This window comes from Drosophila arizonae, chromosome 4 (assembly GCF_054131065.1).
Source record: "Drosophila arizonae isolate 15081-1271.41 chromosome 4, UAZ_ARI_1.0, whole genome shotgun sequence".
Classification (NCBI taxonomy): Eukaryota; Metazoa; Arthropoda; class Insecta; order Diptera; family Drosophilidae; genus Drosophila; species Drosophila arizonae.
The window spans coordinates 22,185,418-22,213,263 of record NC_142924.1 but is presented as its reverse complement, the minus strand read 5'-3'; the positions used below and the strand labels follow the sequence as shown (position 1 = coordinate 22,213,263).

Sequence of the window (27,846 nt, the reverse complement as noted above, 5' to 3'; positions counted from 1 at the left end):
TCCTCTCTCTCTGTCTGCCTGTCGTGCTGGCCCGCTCGCATCACTATTCGGTGGTGCACTTTTGTTGTATTGCGTGTATTTTGTCGAATTTGCCAGCAATTGGTAGGACTTAAGTGCTGCTACAAACATAAATTGTTTAATGGGCGTCCGAGTAAGCGTTGGCGTTCTTACTATTTTTTCTGTTTTTTTTTTTATTATTTTTTATTTTGTTTTTATTTATTTTCCCATTCTTCTTGTTTTTGTTGTTGTGGCTCCAAAGACTGTGAAACTGTGGCATGGCTGCAATTTTAATATTTGTTTTTATGACGCCAAATAAAATGAACAGCTGCAGTTTTATGGTGCGGAGTGGTTGCTTCTCTCTTTTTTGTGGGCAGAGAGAGTTTTTTTAATTGGCTGCACTCTGTGGGCGGGGCAGCAGGAGGGGAAATCGAAAATTCAATAGAATGGAAACGATTTTCAGGCATTTCTTAAGGAAAATCAATTATCGAGTAGCTTAGCTCTTTTTGAGTCTCCCTTACCCGGTCTCCACAAAAGTCTTACTAGAGAGAGAACTAGAAATTACTTAATTAGAATTACATATGATATGAAATCATATCTTAAATCTAGTTTTGAGTAGTAGTTGACCTGAGAGAACATTTGATATTATAAAGAATAGAGAATACATAATACATAATACATAATAGAGAATGGAGAATGGAGAATAAAGAATACAAAATACAGAATACAGAATACAGAATACGGAATACATAATACAGAATACAGAATACAGAATACAGAATACAGAATACAGAATACAGAATACAGAATACAGAATACAGAATACAGAATACAGAATACAGAATACAGAATACAGAATACAGAATACAGAATTCAGAAAGAATACAGAATAGAGAATAGAGAATAGTGAATAGAGACAGAAGATATCCTAATTTCTCATCAGGCACTTATACTTCCTCCCCAAAGCTCTTATCTGTATCTTAATTTATTGTTAGCTCATCTCGGGACTTTTAATGATCATTGCATTGAGCATTTATAAACAATTTACATTATGTCAAGTGCCAATTCTCGCAATTTTATCAACCAATATAAATTCTTTTGTTCGATTTTACATTCAGTGACATTTTGTTTTCAGTCTTGCTGTTGTTATAGCTATTGTTGTTGTTGTCGCTTGTTGCTTGTTGTTGGCAACATTATCATTGTTCAATTAAACTTTTCAACTGAAAATCGGCTTTTGTTTTATCGCACGGCGCCCGTCGATGCCAAAAACAGAACAAAATGCGACAAGCGAAATGTAGAAAAAACCGAGTCCAGCATTTCAGCTGCATTTCGGCCATTGTCATTGCCGTACTCATATTTTTCCGTTTTATTTTCGTTTTTTTTTTTCTTTTTTTTTTTGCATTTTTTATTCGTTTTGGCAATGCGATTTTTAATCGCCATATCACCAGATTCACGCTTGCACGATCTACTACGCACATTAAGTGCACTGCGAAACGTTCCGGTTAGGTGAGACGAGGCGAGGGAAAAGGAGGAAAATAATTGGTGCAGGAGCGCGTGGAAAATTCATTTCCATTTTCCAAAGCAAGCCCAACAATAACAATTACTGGTCGTTGTACTCTGTGAAAAAGGCTATTGAGGAGTGTATATTGAATTTTGAAAATATGAAATTATCAACTAGATATATAAAATATAAAAATATAAAAACTACACTTATTAAAGAGTAGTTTCCCTTTTCAAATAAATCATTCATTATTTACTAATATTTTAATGAGTACTGAATTCTTAAGCGAAGATTACAAATTTCTTGCCTTAAAATTATTTATGATAAGAATAAAAATGATCTAAACAAGTAAGAACGTTGCAGTCGGGCGTTACCGACTGCGGAATACTCATTCACATCCCATCAACAATTTAGTAGTTAAGTTTCATTCTAATACTGTAGAATATACAGGTTTTTCCGATTTGCCACGCCCCAACTGGGCGTAGACACCTCATTTTTGGTCAGTTTTTAGAAAGAGATAACGTTACCCTAACTGCAAAGTTTGAATGCTTACCCTAAAAAAATGTGAAAATTACAGGGTATTTTTCGATATGCCACGCCCCTAAAGAGGCGTAAAAATTATTTTTGGGGAATCGATAGAGGAGGCTACCAGTAACTCAACTATCCAAATTTGAAGCTTCTAGCTATTATACTTTAGGAGATATAAACTTTTGCGGTTTGCCACGCCCCCTGTGGGCGGACATATATCCGACAAAACTTTTTGGTCTTGGGTGATCAGTCCGAGTATATACAAAATTTGAGGTCTCTGCCATCAATAGTGTCCAAAATATAGGAGAATTTAAAAAATCACTATATCTTTAGGTCCGATTTGCCACGCCCCCAACGGGCGTAGACTTATAATTTATCTTCAGACTTTATAGAATCATACCATTAGCTGACGTGCAAAATTTCAGCATTCTAGGTTTACAACTTTAGGAGATACAGTTTTATCCGATTTGCCACGCCCCCAATGGGCGTAGATATATCCGCCATAGCTCGTGATCTTGGGTGGTCAACGCGGACCTACATACCAAGTTTCAGCTTTCTAGCTCTTCAACAAACATGATTTCTGGTATATCGGAAAATGCATTTTCCGATTTGCCACGCCCCTAGTGGGCGGATCGGGAAAATTTTAACACTTTATAAATCGGAGATATACACGAGTATGTGTTCCAAATTTCAAGTCTCTAGCTTCAATAGCGCCGAAATAGATTGCGTTCATACGGACAGACGGACGGACGGACAGACGGACAGACGGACGGACAGCAAGACGGACATTGCACAAAACCAATATACTGATTCACTTTCGTGAATGAGTATAAAAATTAAAGTTTGCCAAGAGCCATCACATAAGGTATTATCTCTAAGATATACAACATATTTATTTATTTATATTTATTATTGCATCTTTACATAAATTCTTTTCTAAGAACAGACTAAATATATTCGCCACTAAATAAATACAATTTGATCGATGAATAATAATTAATATTATATATAATCTAGCTTATCAAATTTAAAGCAAACCTAAGTTGCCAAGTCTAGAATCTATTGATGCAACTAAAATAATTTTAAAATATAATTTAAGCAGTTTCATTTGAAGCCGATTTATTGAGTTAAATGTGTGCAAATATTTTATATAATTTGAAAATACCACAATAGAAAGTTGTGATACTCTGCATGCCATGAAAGTGAAATATGCAGGGTATTTTGTTGTCGGTCAAGCAGACTTTAATATCTTTGTTTTTGTTGTTGATGTTGTTTCTGCTGTACGCACAATTGTGCAAATGTGACATCATCATTTTCATGTTTATGTCGAACAAGTCAAGTGCCATTTACACACACACACTCACGCACACACGCAGGCGCACATTCATTGATGCATCGCCTGTATATGGGCGAGTGTATAATGAATGTGTGCCCAATCTGCCAGTGACTGCTGGCCTGAAATGCTGTCTAATGAAGCAAGCCTATGCCATAAAACCCACTAACTGCACTGACTTACTTAAACGAACTCAATTCTAAGCTCCACCCGCCGCCGGGCAATTGGGGAACTTCCCCAGCTTTTGATTGCAGCTCTTCCTGATTGTACGGCCATCAGCGGCATGCGCTCTAATTAGTATTAAGTGGAAATTATTTCTTTGACTGCATTCAATTTTTTATAGCCATCATGCCAATTGATGTGTCAATGTGAAAATATTTATATATGTATTTATGTATGTATTGGACAGTGGAGCTGTGAGAAAAGCTATCGCTGCTATGGCTAAATGTAACGGTAATTATGCTACACTCAGACAGGGGCGACAACTAATGAAATTTGACAAGGAGAAATGTTAACGTTTAATTATTGCCACACAATTTGTGGAAATTCATTAAGACGATATATGCCAGCAATCATATGCATATATGCCTATAGATTTAAGGCATTCAAGTGGATTATTAATGGACGTTGGATGTATTCAATTTAGCCGTAATTATTGTAATTATGTGGGTGCTACTAAAGAGAGAAATCATTTGGGCCTTAGCATTTCAGTTAGGCTTCATATGTATGTGTGTGTCTGTATACCTCATGCAGATGGCGAGTATTTCTAGAAATTTACATAATTCATACTCAAGCAAAGTTCATTTAAAATCTGTCGCGAGTTTTGCTGCCTTCTGGGAGAAGTCCCATTGAATATCCATTGGGCAATCGATGAATACTTTTAGTGTTGCCGCAGGGCATTCCAGGATTCAGCTGTTAAACTTTTTGCACTTCTGCGAACTACTCAGTGGGACAGCAGCAGCTCGGCTAGTGATGGATTTCAATTCGATTTCCCTCGTGAGTGGCGTGCGCCACCATAAAATACAGCCTTACTATACGATTCTCACATATAATTAATTGTGTCATTCGGCGAGAAGGAAAGATTTGTGAACGCAGAGAGAGAGAGAGAGAGAGAGAGACAGTGAGATTGAGTGATGAAGGTAAATCGATGCATATAAGAAAGACAGAGAAGGAGAGCGAGAGAGAGTAACAAGAGAATTTTTAATCCTCTGCTGGCTCACCTCTATCGTTCATGCCGTGTCGAGGCTGGCCACAGTGTCATTTCTATGGAGTATACTATTACTATTGTATAGAGTTGGAACTCGGTCCAGTTGTCGCTCCCTTGATGCTTGCCTTGAGGCGTTTTTGTCATGTCGCCCCGTGGTGCACACAGCTGTTGCTGTTGTTGCTGTTGCTGTTGTTGTTGCTGCTGCTGCTGCTGCTAGCTTGAGTTGTTGAGGCAAAAGTTCCACTTCCAGTTCATTTGTTTGCCTTTGTTGCCACAACAATTGGCGACATCGTGTCAGGCCAAGTTTTGCACAGTTTGCACTAATTAAATATAAAATCTATTCTGTTTTCCTATAGCACACACATATACATTTATGTGTATATATATGTGTGTGTATGTGCTCGCAGCAGACGAGTACATATTTATACATTAATTAAGACTTTAGAGTGTGACTGACACACACGCAAAGACACACACACACACACAAGCGAAGGCCCACCCTCACAAAGCAAATATGACAAAACAATAATGAAAGCTTTGACACGACTAATTGCCTGCGGCGTTTGCTGTCTACTCGAATCTCAGCTGAGACGAGGCGCGTTTGCCGTTGTAGTCATCATCGTCGTCGCCGACTAACGAATTTGTAATTGAAATAATGCAATTTCCTTTACTCGTTTAAAATACATTTTACAGGAAATCGCAAAGGGCAAAAGGCGCAACTACCCGCTGAAAACTTAAACCAAAATTCATTAAAACTTTGCATTGTTTTCCACACCAACTCCCCGCCCAGCCCCAGCGAGACTGTCCTGTTCTGTTGCATGATGTGCTATCCTACTTACTCTCTCTCTCTCTCTCTCTCTCTCTCTCTCTCTCTCTCTCTCTCTCTCTCTATCTTTCAATTGCTCCCTGACTTCCGCTGTGTGCTTCTGTTTGCGCGCCCTATTTGAATAGGTATCCATTTTATTGTTTATTTTAGACTTTGGGATAAGCATGTCGCGACTAATTCCAATTAATTCAGCAGACAAATATCCTCAAAGTGCGGAAGCAGCTCGAACTCGACTCGAGTCAAACTCAACAAGAACAGCAACTGAAAATGCTGAGCATGCAGCTAAAGCTATGGCTATAGCTCTGGCTATGGCAATGGCTATAGACGTATTCTCTCTCTCTCCCTCTCTATCGGCTCAGAGCTCTTTTGGCTTTTGGGTTTGATTTCGGCTAGTTGCTGTTGTTGTTGGCAAGGTCGCTTGCAAGGCGTAACAAACATGGCAAACACAAACTAGCAACTAAATAGCGCACACTGGACTCACATCCGTTGAAAAGGTGAACAAATCGGAGAAACACGAATTGATTGATTGATTCATGATATTATTATAGAAATCTACATAGCTACAAAGAGAGAGAGAGAGAGAGGCAGAGAGAGAATGTGAGATGGAGAGAATGATAGACCAAGAGATAGAAGAGCAAACGAAAGAGAGTGAGTGTAACATAGGGAAAGATTGCGTGAATAAAATTGAAAGAGAGAAAAAGACTATACAGAGACAAAGATTGACTGAGAATGATAAAAATAGAAAGAAAAACGCATTTTATTTACAGTTCCATATGACATTTATTGTATTATGATTTATTATGATATTTATTTCTCACATTTTGAATGCATATATTTAGTATATTCATACAAGTCTAAGCTCGTATATAAATATTTTCACAGCAAGTCGTGTCAGTGTGCTTTGTAATCAAATTGCTGAAAATGCGAATTGGAAGGAAGGACAATCGGAAACATTCTCTGTGCAGGGAGTTGGAGGAGTTGAGCTGAAGTCAGAGACCGAAGCCATGGAATCGTCATGTGTGTGTGTGTGTGTGTGTGTGCATGAGAAAAGCAGCTTATAGCAACGCATTTGAGTATCTGTATCTCAGCATGTCTCTGTCTATATGCGGCTGTATTTGTGCGAGTACGTGTGCTTCCATCTTTCTGCAACTGTGTATGTGTGTGAGTGTGTGTGTGTGTGCTGAGTTTATTTAAGCAAGTCGAAAGTTTTAGCTTGCAAGATTTACCGTGTGCGCTGCCAGGCAAAAACTTCTTTTGCAGCGCCATTGACTTTTGTATTTGTTACAAGTTTCGTAAGCATTTTCACAACTCAACCCAAAAACTGCAGATCCCTGCGCCCGTGCCTGCGCCACGCCCCCACCACCTCTTCATCAGCCCCAATCGCTGCAACTCCAGCTCTTAGCAAAGGCTAAGCTCCTCCTGTTTTTGCTGTGCTTGTAATTTGCTTGTGAAAAATATGAACTGAAACGAGCACGGATTTCTCGAGAGTAAACAAATACCAGAAGAAAAACAGAGTGAAATTTGTGCGAGTATTATAGCATACCGCAAATACTTATATAATTTAATTACCAAAAGAGAAAAAATACACCGATAAAACGGGAGAGAAACTAGGGTGAATCTGGTGTTAAGCATACCAGACCCTTGAGATAATCAAAATACACTTTGCTAAACTTCACAAATACTTTCAGCTCAAAAGCAAATTTTATTGAAGGGGTTAGGGATTGGTAAACGATCGTCCTCCCCTCTCCCTTTTCCACTTTCGCTGACTGTATCAACAGCATGTTTAGCATGTAATTACTTAGTAAAGAAATTAATTAATTTGAGTCATGTATTTATTTATGTATTATGTACCCAGCAAATATTCGGATACAAATGTATCTGCAGCAGGAGGCCAAAGCGGAGCAAATGTGCTGAGCCCGAGACTTTTGGCCATATTTGTTTTTATTATTATATGCATATGCTGACATTTACACACACACACACACGCAAGTAGACACACATGAACAGCCAGAGAGAGAAATTTGTTTAGGGGTTGTCTGGGTTCTGGGGGCAGATTCAAATACTTTCAGTTGGTTTAGCAATGGCAAATAACTTTTGTATCTATGGGGCCATCAACAAATGCACCAGCAATGCCAAAAACTTTTCATTTAACACATGCAGAAGCAGACAAACAAGATTTTTAGACAAGTTAAGCACTAAGCTCTCCAGCCCGCAATCCCTTCAACCCCCCAGAGAGACCCATCCCACGACTCTGCTGGGAACAAAAGCACCCAAAAAAAAAAAAAAAAAAAACAAGAAAACCAAGCCAATGCCCAATGACACAACCATAAACCAAACACAGCAAAGGCATTTAAACAAATCAAGCAATGAAGCTAAAAGTCTCTCAAGCATATCACATATAGAGTCAGTCTAACTCCCAGGCCAACTCTCGTCCTCCCTCTCCCTCCTGCTAAACCCTTTTAGCCAATGGGAGTACGCTTCATTTGGCCAAACATTTGTGAGAGCCTTCTAATGGCAGCTGGAGCTGCTGTCTGCCGTCTGCTGTCTAAGTGATGAATTTGAGCACTTGGTTTGCATTTGATGTATTTTACTCGGCTCCTAGTGCTGTACATTGTGGATATTTAAATGCGCTGCACACCTAACATAACAGTTATAAATTGCTACCATTTTGCATGGCATTGCAAATGAACCAAATGTGGCAAATGCTCTTCTTATACTATATATGGCAATTATTAATGTCGGCCATTATTTATATTTAAAGTTAGTTGTAATATGAATTATCATTATTATATTTGTTAGAAACCTAAGATCTATCTATCGGTGCGTAATCTATATCTATTGGGAGCGTATTAAATACCATCTTACACAGTTGTGCAGTTAGGATTGCAAATAGGAATGGTTTGACTCCTCTTATAGGACAGTAATTATATACCTAATTATATACTAAGCATTTAGATGGGGCGACAATTGAGGCTGGCCTCTAAATACAGCTTATAAAATGTGCGAATCGATATGAAGCAAATACAATTTTTAATTTAGCTTTGACTTTGTTTTTTTTTTTTTGGTAACCGTATGCGAGTATTAAACAGTCGTCGACACCGTCATCAATTTTTGTATCATCATTGTTTTTATTATTATTTTTATGACAATTAAATGAATTATTTAAAGAATTTTAATTAACACTTTCTTAGCAATCAAATGGCTTCACTGCTCTAATTCTCTTTCCTTAAATTTAGTTTTATTATCTTGGTGAGGAATACTTACTTTGATAATTCTAAATCATTCCAATTATCTACGATTCACTGCTTAGTCATAAACGATTTCAGTAATGGGGTAAGAGTATCAAAAAGTCATAATACCCATTATATAATTCAATATGCCCAATTGCGTGAGTCGAATTCTAAACAATGAGTGAAATAAACTCAAATAAAACTTTATTTCAATACAAAAGTTATCAATGACTTGATTTTCAATTTGTCTAAATTCTGACTAGACTGACTGACAAATGGACAGACAACTGGGTGGCAATAAGCAGATTGGGCTGTCCGTTGATCAAGAATCAAGCCAACCTGAGCTAACAGCTCTTAACTTTTAAATATGATTTACAAAAATACAATATACAATAATAAAAAGGTAAAAATGTTTATATTAGATTTATTCCTCACCTTATTATTCCTCAACTTATTATTTAATATATTCAGACATATTTTATTTATTTTTATAATACCCTGAACCCGCTTAACCGGGTGTATTGAATTTATTTTTAAATTTATTTTGATATATTATTTAATTTTGTAAATAAGACTTTTTATATGTATATATTCTTGGATTGCCAGTGCTTAATTATAGCTTAGTTTGAATTTTATATAAACTCTAGCATTTAATAAGAAAATAAATATTCTATTAAATTTTAGAGCGATGTGACCTTAAATACCCTGTTGAACTGAATAAGAAAGGACTCAAAGAGATTAACTAAGTTAATGATGAGGCAGACTTAGTTACCTAAGCTTAAGCTAAGCTAAGCTTACTAGTGAATATATTAAATAATCATAATAGTAAGGACAATGAATGTGTTTATAAATTAAACATTTTAATGCTATTTATTACAATGCAAATTTCAGCTGATATATAGAGTATAAACCAAAAAGAAATGTTCTAGAAATCATAAATTTGTATTATTTCATTACAAATACGAAAAGACATTTTCGACTATTATTAATTATTATCATATTATGATTATTATTGTTCTCACTGTATATTATTAAAGAACTGGAAGGAATACTATAGTGCTTACCAGGTATTTCAATACATTTCCATTAGGTTGACACAACTTCTCCAGTTTAGCCGCGCTAAAGGACTATTTGTTTATTAATGCTGGTGGTGTTAAAATAGTTATGGCTCGGCGCTATGTGGTGCAAGTTGGTTTCGCTCAGCTCTCATTTCATTTTCATTTCCATGTGCAGAGTGTGGAGAAAGTCTGGGTGTTTGCTTGTCTTATTGCAGCAGAGAAATTAAATTCTACACATTAATTTGTGTAAGTGGAAACATTTTACATGACATTTAAACTTGCGCTGCGGTGCCTGGCAGACGCGTGCCCTTTGACGCTGCGTTCGAGTGGTTTGATGGTGTCTGATGTTGTCTGCCGGTGGCGGTGGTGTCTGGTGGTCTGCACAACCACCGAAAGACACACGCACATCGCTTTGCACTTTGTCTAGTGAGGCGGAATTGGTATATGCGCGTGTAGTTTTCACTTTGTGCTTATTTTCTCGATGTTAGTTTTTTGGGGTTCCCCTCCTCCGGCCGTGAGGAGAAACCGGAACCAAAGTCGAAACTTTGCTCCTGCAATGTAAGTGGTCTCCAGGGGACACGCTGGCAACTAAGATGCGAGAATGGTTGCAGCCTGCTGCAGCTACGAGCTGGTCTGTGGTGGCATGCGGTCGTGTAGTCAACTTCAACTTCACTTAAAATCCTTTTTGCCGTTACGTTTCGATGCATATGAGGTTTTGTTTAGAGTCGACAACGTCAACCTAACCAAACGCTGCCCGCCCTGCCACTCCCGTTAGCCAAAGTAGAGCCAGAGCCAGAGAGCTAGAGTCAGCCTCAGTCAGGCGAGTGGAGCCGCTAGCTTATTTATAATTTAAATTTGGCAAAAGTTTGCAGGTTGCATTCAAATTTTCCGCTGCCGTCGAGTGGGTGAACTTTACTTTTATGCAAATGACACTGCAACACACACACACACACACACGCGAATACATAAACAGACACACATAGAGAGAGAGAGAGAGAGAGAGAGAGAGAGAGAGAGTAAGAGAGAGGCGCCTCGTCTCGGTTTCGATGTCATTCGCAAAGTTTCCACTCTGGCTGCATATTACGCATACGCACAGTGGACCCAGCAACGTTCAGCTCTGGCTCATTCAGTCTGTGCAACGTGAGCTATAGTCTCAGCAGCAGGAGCAGCAGCAGCAGGAGTCATTATGGCTTATGATTATGGCTATTAGTGCGAGTTAGATGAGCTTAGCCCATCCGCAGTTCAAGGGATTTTATGGCCAGCAATTTGCCCCATCGCCAGCATTTGCGGTCAAGTGGGGTCGCGACGGTTGCTTACCCATTGAATTACCTTGCCGGCAGCAAGAAATGCATATTAACCACATCCTGGTTAGCATCTCCTCGCTTAGTTGGTGAAAATACTCTGGTTCGATTTACTCGGATCACGGTTATTAAACTCTACCAAAGAAGATGCTCAACTCTTAATTGCTTTTTAGACTGCGAGACCAAAAGTTGTTCTCTCACAATAATTAGTTTAACTGTGCTTCAGCTCTCTCGCTAGAGGTTTTTGGGGCAGCTACTTTTTGCTCTTAAGTTTTATTAGTTCGTCTACTATTCCAATTTCCTTAAGATATTTTTATTTTCAACTTTTAGCATAAAAATTAAGTCAAAGTTTTACTTTCAATTTTTTATAATCAAAATTTTCAAATAAAAGTTATTATTTAATTTTAATATAACAACTGATGAGTAGCATATAAAAATCATATTTTATTACATATAATTTACAAATTTAAATTGCAAATAAAAGTCTATCCTCTCTTTGCATTTCCGGTAAAAAAAAAATAAGTCGTCTATTTACCTACCCTTTTTTTCGTTTTTTTTTGTATCACATACGCTGAATAATAATGAGAAGACGGGTAATATTGATTATGTTTAAAATTCTATAACAAGCTGAATCAATATTGTCTACAAACGTCAACAGCCGAACCGATCTACCCTGCCTGTATCTATCCGTATTTGTGAACTAAGCTTATAAGCTGAGATTCCATTACCGATGTTTTCCTTTTTTATATTTTTCATTTTGTACGTAAAATAATAATTTTTGTTTTTAAATGTTGATCATGATTTAGCCATTTTCGGAATTTTTTATTGTGTAATCTCCTTGGTATATATTTTCTTTAATTACCATTAACCAGCAAAACAATTCAAAGATCTATTAAGCCTAAGGGAACCTCTCAGCATCTCCCACAAATTCTTGATGATTCTTGAAGAAAGTTGAGCTTTGCAGGGTATCTGCAATCATGCAAACCATGATTTATAAATATACATTTGCTTATACAGAACGAAATAATTATTCATGGATAAATAAGATCAATGTGATCTGTAGCTGCTCCATGTTCGTTAATTCGCTAAATAAATTGAGATTCTGGCGCCCCCATGCCGCACACCTCTAAATACCTTTTCTCGCTGAGTTCTCGGGCAAGTGGCGTCCTTTAGCCGTGCCGCAAATGCGCTTATCAAAAGCCGCTGCTGATTGCCTGAGCTGCTGAGTTTCGAGTTCCATTGCCGCAGACCTTAGCACCAAAATAAATACATTTTTAACAGCTTTATCAAATGGCAGCCTAACTGGCACCGCACCGGCGACAGTTGGCAAACTTCAGCCAATAAAAATTAAAATATTTAAGCAAAGCGTAAAGATGCAAAGCCCTGCAGTAAAGAAAGATACATGGCTGGCACAAGGGCGTGAGTGGGGGCGGAGGGTAACTGCTGAAGGTGGTTTCTATTGCTGCTCCTGCTCCTGCTCCAGCTCTTGCTCCAGCTCCTGGTGGTTGTTTGGCTGCCGCTGGAGCAGATTAAAAATTCCACACAACCTGAAAGTGGGCGACGGGGCGGGGACGAGGAATGAGCTTGGGTTTGGGTTTGGGTTTTGGGTGTTCGACTACATTGCTAGAGAGTGGGGCCCGAAAAAGTATCATTGCAAAGTTTTGTTCGCTTTTCATTTTACTTTTTCTGCTGCATGCGATTTGGATGCTGCGGTAAAAATGCCTGCGAGGCAGAGAGCTCGCCTCAATGCTCCAACTGCTGTTCATGTATGTGTGTGTGTGTGTGTGCTAAGTATTTTCTCAGTTAATTATGCAAAGATATACGCTTGAAATTTTGCAATATTACGTGCATATTTCAAATACCCAACGTAAATTCTCTAGCTGCGAAAGAAAGCTGTAAAAATGCCTTAAGCACAGAGCTGCCAAATGCGTTCCCTGTTGTTCACTGTGAGCCGAAGGTTGTGCCATATACGTGTGGGTTAAGGCGTACGCTTGTGCACCCTCGCCCACCCCCTCTGTTAAACTTTAGGCCGAGGTCGCTGCCGATCTCTCTCTCTTCTCTTCTCTGTCATTCTCTGTGTCCTCTGCTCCCAGGAAGGCAGCTCGGCAGCTGGCGCATGGCCTTTTTAATTGCTCGTTTGCCTTGCAATCATCGCACGCCGTAAATGTTGTCGTTTATTGTTACCGTTACAGTCTCTCACGTTGCGAGCCAACGAAATATGGCCAAGGCTCTCGTCTCTAATTAAAGCGATGCGATTTTAATAGGATTAGCGCGCACGCAGCCACCCACTTGCAAATCCTTGACGAGCGAACTGATTGAAATATGGCCAAACTGAGCGAAGCTACATAATGAGGTTTCATTTCGCATCCAAGACTAATGCACTACGTTCGCCTTTGGGATTAGTGGGTCTTTCAATCTGAGTTTGTCCATTTGCATGCCTTCACGCATTGTCATAGCACGCATAGCATGCCTTACTCTGCGATTCTCAGAAATACAAGTTAGTTCAATAGATTAGCAAGATGGAGGACTATGGAAAGTAGAGTAAGGGCAATATACTTATAAATATATAGGTCTGTATATAAAAAAGAATTATTAAAATAGAGTATAATTATATCACAGAAAATTGTATCTGCACCCAATTATATAACTTAATACAATATATAAAATACTATTTTATAAAAATATTAATTCGAGAAGCCCATATTTGAATATATAATATGTGGCATAACGGTATGTAATTCAGTTAAATATCTGTATCTAAATCAGCATCAGTCTAATTAATCATGTTAACTACAAGCATTGCGTCCGTTTTAATTAATTAATTTTGCACAAAGAATAAAAAGAAGAAGAGTTCATTTTCATAGGAAACTAGACTGAAACTTTGATTAAGTTCAATGCAGCATCAGCAAATGGCTCACTATGCATAACTTGCACTGCCCACGACCTGCCCTAGGACAGACAGCGCAGCAGCAGAAAATAAAACTTGCAAAATGCAAAACAAAAGCTCAACTTCATCTGAATGCGGGGTGGAATCGTAACAATTGATGGCAGCTCAACTTGTTGGCCAGATGTAGTTGTGGGTGGACTCGCTAGGGGGCGGAGGGGCGGCGAGCGTGGAAGTCCTGACAGCAGAACTTTCAGCCGGCAGCTGCTGCACCTTTCAATGATAACTGAAAATCTATTTTCTAACTGACTGACAGCCAATATATTCGAACATGGTGCAAAAAAAAAAAAAAAAAAAAAAAAAAAGAAAGAAGTAAATAAATAAATAAACAATAAAATGGATTTATATACACATATGTAATATAAATGTGTACATATGTATATATAAATATATGTATTTATATGTCAAGTTTATATGCACAGTCAGGAAAAGAAGGAAACCAAGACTATATACCCTTACATTAGTTACATTGGTTTGTAAAATGCTTTGATAAAATATTCAAGATTTTATACAGTAAGTTATATGATTTTCAGAAGGTAATTATATATTCAATAAACATATAGCATATATGTAGATCGGCAATGATTCATCTCTTTGTGTTACATATATTATGGTCAATGTTGTATACCCTTTAGCAGGGTATAAAAATATGGTAAACAATTTCGATGCTACTGTTTAGCATGTGATGCTCACCTTGCCACGCCCAATTTAGTTTCGTCACATCAAAATATTTGCTCTTCCACTTCCATATTGTGGTTGTTATTGTTGCAGTTCTTGTTATTGTTGTTGTTGTCATTGTCATTGTTGTTTTTGTTGCTGTTGTTGTCAACAATTTTGGGGCTTGTGGGCGCTTACCGCGTATAATTTATCTATGCATATGTTTTGAGTTGCCAACAGCAGCCAAACGAGAACAGGAGAGCCCACATAAATCACAAGCCCCACCGCTCAGTCACACCCACACATTCACTGTCCTATCCCCAAAAACAGCCAGACACACGCACGCACACACACACCCCTTTCGTGTAAGAGCAGTTATCGCCCTTCGTGCTCGGCCCGAAAATTCTAAAAAGCAATTGCTGGGAATTTATTTTCACGTGCCTATTATGAGAGCTCGATTCGAATGGGTTGCTTTGGGATGTGGATATGTTATATTCTGGATGATGCTATATGAAATTATCGAGTTACTGGGAACTTGCTTATACCACATGCATAATATTAAATTGCCTAGGTGACAACATGACACAGCACAGGTCAAAATTGACACGGAGAACATTTATTTTGTATGTACGAAATTTCAGAAGATTTTGAATACTTTCGAAAATTTTTCAAAGTATTGTATAACTTTATTGTTTTCTTGGACGTGAGTCGTAAATTGAATTTAGTGGCATTTGTTTGGCCATTGGGCAACTGTTTTGTGTGCCAATCTTCTGGCAAAACAAATCTCAGCTGAGCGCAAATCGCATGGACGGAGGATGGGAGGCTGGAAGGCTGGGAGGCTGGGCGGCTGAGAGGCCGAGACAAACATGCATGACAGGCAGCATCATCGTTATATCGATGGCATTCACATGTTTAGCACACAAACGAAATGCCAAAGCAAAAATATGCATACAAATCTATCTATCTATGCGTATTGATAGCCAAACCAAGTCAAGTTGAGTGGAGAGACTGCCAGTCCGAAACTCAAATCTGGCGACTGTTCCACATTTTGTTGTTGTGCATGTCATGTGTCTGTATGTGTGTACATGTCTGTATATAGTGATATAGCATAGTGTGTGTGTGTGTGCTATCGAATATTGTCTATGTATATGGGTCTCTGGTCTCTGACTCTGAAATCTGGTTGCTGTTTGCTCGTCCGTTTCGTGGCGTCCCAATCAATTGTCCAAATGTCCAAACTTCATTTGTTATGCGCATCACAAAAATTGAAGCAAATCATTTTGCCAATCGCATTTTGATTTCGAATGTCAGTGACGGTGCTGATATTAGATGTGGTGAGCTGGGCAGCGGGGGGTGGGCGGGCGTACGGCCAACCCTCCACAATTTATGTTAATTTTTGTGTATTTGCCGCCAGCGGCGCCTGAAATTATGCAATGCCTTTATTAATTTACGACCAACCAAATGGGAACCAAATGAAAACTCTAGTGATGGGTACGTGATTAATAGATATTGTGTGAAGTAATTGTTATCGAGCCGGTCATCTCTATAATCTGTAAAGCCGCTTTGGTTCGGCTTGAAAAACATCACGTTGAATCAACTTAGTTACGTAAACTTTAAATTGACTAGGAGAAAATCTAAGGTGAATATCACTTGAGAAAATAGAATAAAATCAGTGAAAATCTATAACTAAACTAAATCTTAATTCTATTATATTTTTATACCCTGAACCAATTGAAAATGGGAAATCAGGGTATTATGTAACAGGCAGAAGGAGGCGTGACAGACCCCACAAAGAAAATATATATACTTGATCAGGGCGACGAGCTAAATCGATCCATCTGTCTGTCCGTCCGTCTGTTCATCCCTCCATATCTCCTACACCTTTAGAGCTAGGGCTTCCAGATTTTAAATTTAGACTTATATGTGTTTTATACAATTTTGATTTTTCTTAAAATTTACCCCCACTCCTATATTCACCCCCTCAGTTGAAATATCAGTTGTTGGGTTCAGGGGATCTCGTAGTCGAGCAGTCTCGACTAGAGCTTTCTTACTTGTTTTATTAAATTTTTATTTTTTTAACTAGTTAATCCATTTAGATATGATTAATTATACACACTTTTATAGTTCTCTAAATTTAGAGGAAGTCTTTCAAAATCGCTTGAATGATATATAATTCGGCGGCATAAGAGTTCACTTCTGCAAAGGGTACCTAGTTATACAAACAAGAATTAAAAATAGAACGCATACGAGGATACAAATTTTAAATCTGAATAGAATTTTTGTTACAATCTTTTTTATTTTGAATCAATCTTATTTTGGATATTTTACCTCCACATCTTGAAGCTATCGCCAAACTGAGACTCAACAGAATTTCGGCTCGAGTTCAGAATCTGGTTACTCAACCTTCATCTCTAGAAACTATCGTAGCCAGACGAACTCACGTGCTCAACTGTTGCAGATGGTCTGTAAATTGGTTTTATTTATCCATAGTAACTCCGGTCGTCGGTCTCTCGGTCGCGGCTAGTTATGCAGTGTTTAACTTTGCCCGAGGCTTTTGTTGGTTGAGGGGCGTGGCATTTTCATTTTCACGCCCCAGCCGCGTAACTCATTTTCGCCTCAGAAAAAAATAAAATAAAAATAAATAAAAGGGAAATAAAGTTTCTTTTGCTGCTGCAACTTGGCACATTCTTAATTTCTTGCGTATTTTGTCAAGACAAATTGAATTTTTATGAGCGGCGTCGCCGTTGCCGTCGACGTTCTTGCAAAAAAGTAAAAATAAAATAAAAGTATCAAAAGGCGTCGCGACGCGTCGCAGCCCCAACGACAGCAGCAAGAGCCAAGCGAAAACTTTAAACTTTTCTCATCTTGTGAAATTCATTTTATCACAAGTAATTACTTTGTAAATATATGGGGTGGCAGACAATGCAGCAGCAGACGTCGCAACGTTACGTGGATTGCACACGCAGCCTTTTGGCCATTTGAAGAGGGCAATAAAATGGCTGTTGGCAAAAAAAAAAAGTAAAATAAAAGCCAAGAAAAGAAAATTAAGCTTAAAGAGTGCAACATGCAACAAGGAATACAGTTTGCCATCAACATAGTCGATCTACAAATATTCCAAATACAAATGCTTATAGTGTATGGTTTTAAGCTTTAAATAAATATATACATAGATACGATAAATATAAAATCATAATTGGCATGATTTAGACTGCTCTTATTGAATTCATTAATTTAAGATTTCATTTCAATGTTTATTATGAATGGAAATGCCTTAACCTAACCTCGTTTGTTTTATGAAATGAAAAGATTATTTTTTGCAGCTATCGAATTGAAATTTGGAGCAAATAACCTTCTGCACCTTCAGTTTATAAAGGTTAACAACAAATATATACAATAAATATAGAAATATAGAACTTAACGCTAACGAATTGTTTGAATATATGTACAAATATGCATTGCATGCGAAGTTACTGCAATCTTGCTTTTAGAATTCCGGCAGTATTATTATTGAATATGTTTAGCAACAATATCGCCAAGCGAAACATCTGTTCGCCTGCTCAGCAACATTACGCAACAATGTTTCTGACGGAAATGTTGCTAGCAACAATAAGTGCGAGCACCGAACTTAGCCAATGTCGAGAGCTGCATCTGAGAAAAAGTCAACGCTTGCAGTAACAATTTTCATTATTGATGCAAGAGCTTTTGAATATTGAATCGAAGCTATTGTACAAGATTAAAAACACAGTTTGTATACAAATATCAAGTTTACATATTTATTGTTGTTGTTTTTGGTAGCTCACTGCACATGCAACTTGCCATTGGGCTTGTCAAGCCGCGGCAATAATTTGCACAGGCAGTTAGCCCGAATTAATGTAAACATGGAAAATTGTATTAGAGCGCTCAATCGCTGGTGATTGTTGTGGTGCTTAATCGAAAAGTCCAAAGCCCATGTCGTCATCCTCCTCCTCGGATTCGGACTCGACCTTCTTGGCCTCCTCCTTCTTTTCGGCAGCGCCAGCTCCAGCAGCTGGTGCCGCAGAGGCGGTAGCAGCAGCGAACTTGCTGGGATCCTTGATGTACTCCTTGATGGTGGTAGCTTCTTTGAACTCAACCTCTGTGGTAGCAGCGATGGCCAACAGGTTCTTGAATCCGTTGGCAATGCTGTGAGGTGCCGAAGCAATCGTTGGATAGCCGACAGACAAACAGACAGCAGCCAGATTGGCTACGCCCTGTTGGAACTTGGCGCGCAAATCCTCGGGCTTGATGTCCAAGATCTCAGGTGAGAAGATGGAACCCGAATCATAGACCTGGTTCACGATCAGTCCATACGAGAATGGCGAGATGTTCAACATGTTCAGCAAAGTGGCCTCAGAGGCACCAACTTTGTCTCCAGGCTTCAAGATGGGCACATCGTTGATGATTTCAATTGTACCCTTCGAAATCTTGGTCGGGATGGACAGAGCCTGGAAGAAACTAGTCTTCTCTGGACCCAAGCCTGTGTTCTGGGCCGGAATAATGACAGGCAATGGTGCAATGGCGCCCGGACGTGCAGGTGCACGCACCTTTGATTCCAACAGCTTATCGCGAACCTCAGCCAAATCACCCTTGGTGAACACAAAGCCAACATTGCCCTTGATGTGCGGCAACAACTTCTCCAACTGAGGATTGTTCTCCAAATGTCCACGAATTGCCTTGCGCATCATCGTGTTCTTGCCCATCAGTACGACGGCGAGACCACGGAGGCTGGTACGGATGTTCTGCATCTGCTTGGAGCCAACATTGTCAGCGCCTACAATGAAACACTTTGGGAACTCATCGAACAGTTCCTACATTCAAGAAATTTCATTAGCAAATTCATACGCATAAGATTCTATAAAAATATTAGCCAACATACCACAACTTTAATGAAGTACTGAGCCTTCCATGCTGCTTTGTTCTCCCTAACCATTTTGTAACTGTATTAGGGACTCGATTGAATTTAAGAACTGCAAAAATTCAAATATATCATTACTATGCTTTACATAATTACACAATTTTTTCAAATTCCATATTTTACAAAATAATAGTATAAGGATGGCATTTATTTTCCAAGATTTTATTTTTCACTTACCAAAACACAAACTATACGCGGTGGTGACTTGGACCAAATGGACGAGATGTGCGATATTCCGTATGAATCTATCGATTGTAGCTACGATATACAAAATACATCGGTTGCCACAATTATCATCTAATCGATCTCGAATATTAGCCATTAGTGTCTTTATCTTAAATAAATGGAATCCTCATAAAATTTTCCATATTCAATTCAATAGATGTAAACATATTTTAATAGAAACCATGATCAACTGTTAATAATTAATCGATAGCTCAACTCTAAAAACAGTGTTACCCCAAAAACATAGAACAGACAAAACCGATGTGGTCGCATTGACGTTGCATGCATGAAATGAACACCACTCTCGTTATTCCAAATCGTCAATATTATTATTAAATATCGATAGCCCACTTGGATATATTTTCAAGCTGTGATCAAAATCTAGTTGTGCAATATACAACGCTTACATATTACTCATCACATAAATAAGCCAAGAAACAAAATTTACAATTATTAATACGATGGGCAAAGATTATTATCAGATTCTGGGCATCAACAGGACGGCAACTGATGAGGAAATCAAAAAAGCTTACAAGCGAATGGCCCTTAAGTATCATCCAGACAAAAATGACCACCCAGAGGCTGCAGACCAGTTCAAGGAGATTGTTGTAGCATTTGAAATACTATCAGATAAGGAAAAACGACAGTTATACGACCAATATGGAGCAGAAGGCCTCAAAAACGGCTTTGGCCAAACTACTTTCGCAGAACCATCAGCTGATATGCTACCGTTTATATGCGCCGTTGGAGGAACAGTTTTGTTTGCTTTTGCAGCATTCAAAACATTCCAATATTTTACCAAGAAACCTAATGCGGATCGCAAAAATGATGACAGTGAATGAATCTCCAAAATTATAATTAATTATTCACAATTTTAGCAGAATTGTTAAGAAATACGTATAAAATTGTTTCTATTGTTGTATGTAAAATTTGGTAATATGGATGCGAAGAACAAAATTCTGTATTAAGCAGAAGTAAATTAAAAAATTTTTTGGACATTTGTTCAAAACTTAATTTCATCATGGAATGTAAATAAATATTTTGGTCGTGACGATTAAGGAGCTATTACTTACTTCTTGCTATTAACGGAAACTCTGTTGCTGCACTGCAGTAAATTAGTTTCCGCTTCGTAAAGAAGGGATAGGGCAGGTGTAGTATCCTCTGCAATATATTTACATATGTATGTATAAGTCTGGGGCTAACAAAACTATTTACACTATTTCTATTTTAAGATTATAAGCCAAAATGTAATGCATTAAATGATGAATTTAAAATTAAAAAAAAATTAAAACCAGCAAAGAGAAGAAACCTTGGGTGACCAAGTAATTGTGCAAATCGGTAAGTCCCCCAATCCCGGTCCATCATGTTAGTTAAATCTGAACATTTACGTTTTACAGCAATAATCGATTCATCGATATACTGCTGTTAAAAGCCCAACTATGATCTGTGTAGATTAAATTAGAATAAATCTATTAATTTCGACAGATTATATGTTCCAAAAAGAAACTAATATTGTTACCTATTTATTTACATATTGGGAAAAAAATACAAGATTTTAACTAATTGTTTTAGCTGAATCTCAAAATCTGAAGATGACGATCATCGTTCAAGTATCGATTAACTATCCTAATGAGTATCGTATTTTGCCATCGATAGACAGGCTGCAAACAATTAACATAACGGCAACAGTATCGTCTTTCGGTCTCTGGTTAAGATTTTTATTCTATGAAAACAACAAAGTTGAAAAGTCAAATCACGGTAAAATATATGTATAAAATATATATATAATACTTGTAAGCATCATTGCTAAATAAATTAATTTTAACATACGCACTTGCCATTAGGACACTTGACGCCGCCATGGTCAGCTACGATCCCTACGATATTCTCAACATAAAGAGAAGTGCGACCAGAGGAGAAATTACCAAAGCTTATCGCGAACTCCTGGCCACATGCTATTTGAAAGATGTCAAACGATTTCAGCAAATTGTGTATGCATATTTGGTACTCAGTGGAATGGAACAAATAGATCTTACTGCACCATCGCAGAACTCATATCTACGAATGCCTCGTATCTTTCTGCCCAGATGGAATCGATCAAACTATTTGAGTGTGGTTTACTTTGCTGGCGGAACTATTTTGGCGAGCCTAATTGCCTACAAAATGTATCAGCTCGGATCAGCTTTAAATAAGCAACCATTGCAGAGCTCTTCTTTCATCGTGGCACCACAAATCACAGAACAGAATTCAGTGTCGACATCAACATTTAACCTAATACCACAATCATGGAGCTGGATATTGAAATCAGCAGATAAAATATGGAAAATAACTAATCAAAAGTCAACTGTAGAATCATCGTCGCCAATTGACTCCGTTGTTACCGCAACTGTGCAAGGACCTCCGGCAATTGCTTCATCTGTCTATAGTATTGCAGGCTCTACTGCCAGAGCTCTTTTGAAAGCTTTGTCATGGACAACAGGATCGGCAGGAAGCGTTTGGCAGTGGACCGCAAACAAGATGTCATCTCAAAGTGGAGACTCAACATCTTCTGCAGTGGCTTCGTCTGTTAGTGCTATTGCAGGCTCCGCTGCCGGAGGTCTTTCAAAAGCTTGGTCATGGACAACAGGATCGGCAGGAAGCGTTTGGCAGTGGACCGCAAACAAGATGTCATCTCAAAGTGGAGACTCAACATCTTCTGCAGTGGCTTCGTCTGTTAGTGCTATTGCAGGCTCCGCTGCCGGAGGTCTTTCAAAAGCTTGGTCATGGACAACAGGATCGGCAGGAAGCGTTTGGCAGTGGACCGCAAACAAGATGTCATCTCAAAGTGGAGACTCAACATCTTCTGCAGTGGCTTCGTCTGTTAGTGCTATTGCAGGCTCCGCTGCCGGAGGTCTTTCAAAAGCTTGGTCATGGACAACAGGATCGGCAGGAAGCGTTTGGCAGTGGACCGCAAACAAGATGTCATCTCAAAGTGGAGACTCAACATCTTCTGCGGTGGCTTCGTCTGTTAGTGCTATTGCAGGCTCCGCTGCCGGAGGTCTTTCAAAAGCTTGGTCATGGACAACAGGATCGGCAGGAAGCGTTTGGCAGTGGACCGTAAACAAGATGTCATCTCAAAGTGGAGAAACAACATCTTCTGCTGTGGCTTCGTCTGTTAGTGCTACTGCAGGCTCTACTGCCGGAGCTCTTTTAAAAGCTTGGTCATGGGCAACAGGATCGGCAGGAAGCGTTTGGCAGTGGACCGCAAACAAGATGTCATCTCAAAGTGGAGACTCAACATCTTCTGCAGTGGCTTCGTCTGTTAGTGCTATTGCAGGCTCCGCTGCCGGAGGTCTTTCAAAAGCTTGGTCATGGACAACAGGATCGGCAGGAAGCGTTTGGCAGTGGACCGCAAACAAGATGTCATCTCAAAGTGGAGAAACAACATCTTCTGCTGTGGCTTCGTCTGTTAGTGCTATTGCAGGCTCCGCTGCCGGAGGTCTTTCAAAAGCTTGGTCATGGACAACAGGATCGGCAGGAAGCGTTTGGCAGTGGACCGCAAACAAGATGTCATCTCAAAGTGGAGACTCAACATCTTCTGCAATGGCTTCGTCTGTTAGTGCTATTGCAGGCTCCGCTGCCGGAGGTCTTTCAAAAGCTTGGTCATGGACAACAGGATCGGCAGGAAGCGTTTGGCAGTGGACCGCAAACAAGATGTCATCTCAAAGTGGAGAAACAACATCTTCTGCTGTGGCTTCGTCTGTTAGTGCTACTGCAGGCTCTACTGCCGGAGCTCTTTTAAAAGCTTGGTCATGGACAACAGGATCGGCAGGAAGCGTTTGGCAGTGGACCGCAAACAAGATGTCATCTCAAAGTGGAGACTCAACATCTTCTGCCATGGCTTCGTCTGTTGGCCCACTTTCAAAGGCTTGGCAATGGACTATGGGCAAGCTTTCTTCGCAAACTGGTGATTCTACATTATCTACCACGACTTCTTCTATTAATGTGTTGTCTAAAATATGGAAGTGGGCATCAGGTCAGGGTTGAATAACTCGAAAGAACCTTGCAATAAAATTAACTTCTTGAGCTAATGATAATTTATACAATACTATTTCAAATGGTTAATTGTTTTTCATTTTGTAGCATTGTTTTTAATTGTGTACTGAACTATTAAAAAAACCGAAGCTTTTGATAGATCCGTTGCTTTAGATTCATTAGGCCAAAATCAATGATTCGCTCTCTTATCTTTGTTTAATATGAGTATTTGGTTTTCAATGAAGTTTTATATATATTTTCTGTTTTCTTAAGTATTTAAGTATAACACTATGTTTTCCATGGTTTCGGCTAATACATTAATACCCTCCTCTAAAAGCCCGCTTTTAAAACCGCGATACTCTCGATATTTTCCGATAACTTTAATTCGCTGTTAATAACTTGTAAAGTAATGTTAAGTTAACAGAAAACATGTAGCAAGGCTAGCGGAATTCGGGAGATCACACGTAACACTAACCAGTGCACGTAAGCATCCGCAGCTTAGCCGTTCAAAAGAAACACATGCTTTGAAATGGGACCGAAATTTCAAGATCACTATAAAACTCTTCAGATTGGGCAAAAGTCGACCCAAAGCCAAATCAAATCAGCCTATTATAAACATATCAAAATTTGGCACCCAGATAAGAATCCAGGAAATAAACATGCTGTGAAAATGAGTAAGATGATAAATGAAGCAAAGAGAGTACTTTCAGATCCGGCGCTACGTAGAGAATATGATAGGACATATATTAATAAACAAAATGAACAATATAGAGAGCAAGGAAAGCAGTCGCACCACTCGCAGAAGAACACAAAATCGAACTATAATCATGATCAAAATAATAGACAGGGCAACCCAGGCCCGACAAAAGACGACAAGTCAAATGGACGCCATTATCAAAACGATAGCTCGAAATCGAGCTATAATCGCAACTATGAAAAAAATCATCAAAATCAAGACAAACAAAGAGATAAGCAGAGAGAACATCAGGAATATCATCACGATCGCAATTGGAACAACCATCAGCAAGAAAACCGAGACAATAAAAATTGGAATAGTCATCAAAATGGATACCGAAATCAAAACTCCCATCAGGACGATCGCAATTGGAACTATTATGGCCATCAGCAAGAAAATCGGGACAGTCGAAATTGGAATAGTCATCAAAATGGATACCGAAATCAAAGCTCCCATCAGGACGATCGCAATTGGAACTATTATGGCCATCAGCAGGAAAACCGGAACCATACAAACAGGAATAGTTATCACAATGGATCCCAATATCAAAACGCCGATCAAGACTACACGAACTTATATGAAACTCTAGAAATAAGAAAGGGTGCTACAACTAAGAATATTGAAAATGCATTTCGTAAATTGGCTGCTAAATATGGTAGTAGTGATAACCCCCAAGTCAAGCAGCAGTTCCAAAAAATTCTTGGGGCCTATTTAGTGCTATCCGATCCAGTCTTGCGTGCCAATTATGATAGGCAATATAATAACAGCGAAAGCAGAAATTCATTTACATTTAGATTTCTAAACGAAACATTCGAGAGTTTTTGTAATTCAATTAATTGGGATAATGTACTTTGTGTTTTTGTGGGATGCGGAGGTGTACTTTTTGTTATATTAAAATATTCGGGTATCCTAATTTTAACCGTAGGAAAATGTGTTCTTAGGATTTTACCCCCATTGCTTTTCATATTGGGAAAATTAATCTGTATGCTTGTACCACCTTTGGTAAAGGGATTAATATATCTAGTAATTGGCTTAACAAAGTGCACGATCTGGAGTCTGAAAATGTTATGCAAATGTATATTTTAGAAATCTATCCAATGAACACGAAATAATTGTGAAGAAGCTGAAATTGAATGGATATTAATTTTAGTAGTAATCGCAAAAAAGATCTACCTATATAAGCTAGCCTACCTACATAAGTATGTATAGTAGATAGACAGTGAGGTTTGGAGTAACTTAATATTTCCTCTTTAAACTTTAATAACTTTATATCAGAGAATACTTGTTAGATTTTGAATTCCTAGGTCTTATGGGCCCCAAGATCACGGACGAATGCTGATGGTCGACTCATCTGCTATCAATTTTATAAACCTTTTGAGTTATGTGCTTACAATATTGCCTTGCTGTTATTGCTAAGAAAACAAATTTTCATAGTTTTTGACGCTTTTTAATTCCAAATCCTAATACTTTTGTTTTGTTGAATAGATAAAAATGTGTGACACCTTAAATTCAAAAATGTTTTTATTTCGAACGAAATTTCACATACTTGCTGGCTTAATGCTAAATGAGAGGAATGATTGCAATGAATTAATTACCAATCTTTTCAATATCATCAGCATTATCGGTGTTCAAGTAAATGATATCTTTCTGAAAGTGTTTCTCGATAGCACGGCAAACGGACATGCTTTTTTCTCCATCGATCAGATTTATAGCAATACCCGACTTGCCGAATCGTCCAGTACGACCGATACGATGCAAATAGGTTTCACAGTCGGCGTTACCGCGTAGATCCACAGGCAAATCGAAGTTAACAACGATTGTCACCTGTTCAATGTCAATGCCGCGTGAGAGAACATTCGTGGTAATGAGAACCTTCTCCTGTCCAGACCTGAACCGGTCCAAAACGGCCAGTCTTTGCTCCACGGTCAAGTCGCCAGAGAGAACAGCAACTGAGTGTCCGTCGGCTGTCATTTTAGCTGCCAGCCAAGCGGCTGTTTTGCGTGTGTGACAAAATATAATAGCTTGGCCAATGCTGATGCAGCCATAGATGTTCTGGATGGCATTGTATTTGCCTTCCTCGTTTTTGCAATTTACATAATATTGCTTAATATTGTCCAGAGATTCTTCTTCGCGCATCAATCGAATTATAGTTGGCTCCGGTACAATCAAGCGTGCAAAGTCCATCACCTCCTTGTCGTAGGTTGCCGAGAAGAACAACATCTGGCATTGTGAGCTGAGCATTTTATGGATTCGAATGCATTGATCGTGATGTCCTTGTGTAGCAATCATAACATCTGCTTCATCCAATACGAATACTCGTATCTTTTTCATATCGAACAGACGCATCTTGAGACCCCAGTCTAGCATTTTACCAGGCGTTCCAATCAAAATATGTTCCGTAATCTTTGAGTTGCGATCAACTAATTCCAAACATACATGAAATTATTATACAAATATATTTGAAAGAAAATAAATTACCTTCTTCTCCACGAACTGCAAATCTTAGTTTAATTTCCGGACAAAATTGACCCATGCGTGCGGCGACTTCTCCAGTTTGAATTGCAAGCTCGTATGTCGGCGATAGGCATAGAACTTGAGGATGGTCCAGGGCAACATTTACACGACTCAACATTGCCAAGACGAATGCTGCGGTTTTTCCTGTACCCGATTGGCTTTGTGCTATCATATTTTGTGGTGGATCAGCAAGCAGAGTTGGCAATGCAGTTTCTTGAATTTTTGATGGAGTATTGAAGCCCATGGCGTAAATACCCTTCAGTAGTTCGGGCTTAAGATGTAGTGCCTCAAATGTTTTCACTGAATGCAATGGTGAATTTGGATTCTTTTGTTGAATATCCAACGACTGCTTGGTGTTAACTAATCCCTTGCCCAATATTTTTATAAGTAGACTCGTTTCCGCTGGGTCCGCAACATCGGGTTCATTGTCTTTGCTAGCCGTTGTTGTCGGAGCCGGTTCATCTGCATTTAAATCAATTTTGAATTTCGGTATCTCTTGGTCTTCAGCAATTTTAACCCAGTCAGTCATTTTTTCAATTTTTTTGCTGTTTTTTTTTTTATATTCAAAATGAGCTTTACAAAAGCGTGGATAGACTGTCGATGTCTGATGCAGCTGTTTGCTATAGAGATGCGTGCATTGAAAGATAACGATATATAGCTATATCGTTCCGCTTAGTATGCTGGTCACGCAAATTAGACCATTGAATGGAAATTAATTATGAGAAGAGCATTAAATTTGAATATATAAAACGCTTAATATCTTAATATAAACAAAATTATTGAATAATTAAAATGTAGCTTTGTGTTTGTATTGCGATATTTGTTGGCAGAATCTTGCAGATAGG

General features: G+C 38.6%; 4 protein-coding genes across 4 annotated transcripts; 2 read left to right on the top strand and 2 right to left on the bottom strand.

Annotated features, from left to right (window-relative positions):
• Positions 1–18,324: 18,324 nt before the first annotated feature.
• Positions 18,325–19,784, bottom strand: RpLP0 (ribosomal protein LP0). The gene is made up of 3 exons (XM_018006384.2): positions 19,690–19,784; positions 19,474–19,564; positions 18,325–19,405 (listed from the first exon to the last, which is right to left on the bottom strand). Exons 2-3 carry the CDS (start codon positions 19,525–19,527, stop codon positions 18,506–18,508), a joined length of 954 nt encoding a protein of 317 aa, XP_017861873.1. The 5' UTR covers positions 19,528–19,564; positions 19,690–19,784; the 3' UTR covers positions 18,325–18,505.
• Positions 19,785–19,943: 159 nt separating this feature from the next.
• Positions 19,944–20,795, top strand: LOC108613137 (dnaJ homolog subfamily B member 4). Its single transcript, XM_018006393.2, has one exon. The coding sequence runs from the start codon at positions 20,199–20,201 to the stop codon at positions 20,577–20,579; it is 381 nt and encodes a 126-aa protein (XP_017861882.1). The 5' UTR covers positions 19,944–20,198; the 3' UTR covers positions 20,580–20,795.
• A 543-nt stretch (positions 20,796–21,338) lies between these two features.
• Positions 21,339–27,586, top strand: LOC108613132 (uncharacterized). Its single transcript, XM_089467773.1, has 2 exons — positions 21,339–21,495; positions 21,582–27,586. The coding sequence occupies exon 2, from the start codon at positions 24,281–24,283 to the stop codon at positions 25,571–25,573; it is 1,293 nt and encodes a 430-aa protein (XP_089323899.1). The 5' UTR covers positions 21,339–21,495; positions 21,582–24,280; the 3' UTR covers positions 25,574–27,586.
• Dbp80 (putative ATP-dependent RNA helicase Dbp80) lies at positions 25,991–27,822 on the bottom strand. Its single transcript, XM_018006374.2, has 2 exons — positions 26,966–27,822; positions 25,991–26,907 (listed from the first exon to the last, which is right to left on the bottom strand). Exons 1-2 carry the CDS (start codon positions 27,528–27,530, stop codon positions 26,075–26,077), a joined length of 1,398 nt encoding a protein of 465 aa, XP_017861863.1. The 5' UTR covers positions 27,531–27,822; the 3' UTR covers positions 25,991–26,074.
• Between the last annotated feature and the right edge of the window lie 24 nt (positions 27,823–27,846).

Bases quoted from the DNA above. Each gene is read 5' to 3' on its own strand.
- LOC108613137 (XM_018006393.2), top strand. From the start codon at position 20,199: ATGGGCAAAGATTATTATCAGATTCTGGGCATCAACAGGACGGCAACT.
- LOC108613132 (XM_089467773.1), top strand. From the start codon at position 24,281: ATGGGACCGAAATTTCAAGATCACTATAAAACTCTTCAGATTGGGCAA.
- Dbp80 (XM_018006374.2), bottom strand. From the start codon at position 27,530: ATGACTGACTGGGTTAAAATTGCTGAAGACCAAGAGATACCGAAATTC. The intron at 26,908-26,965 runs GTAATTTATTTT...GTTTGGAATTAG, and splicing joins TGCAGTTCGTGGAGAAGAAG to TTGATCGCAACTCAAAGATT.
- RpLP0 (XM_018006384.2), bottom strand. From the start codon at position 19,527: ATGGTTAGGGAGAACAAAGCAGCATGGAAGGCTCAGTACTTCATTAAA. The intron at 19,406-19,473 runs GTATGTTGGCTA...TCTTGAATGTAG, and splicing joins AGTACTTCATTAAAGTTGTG to GAACTGTTCGATGAGTTCCC.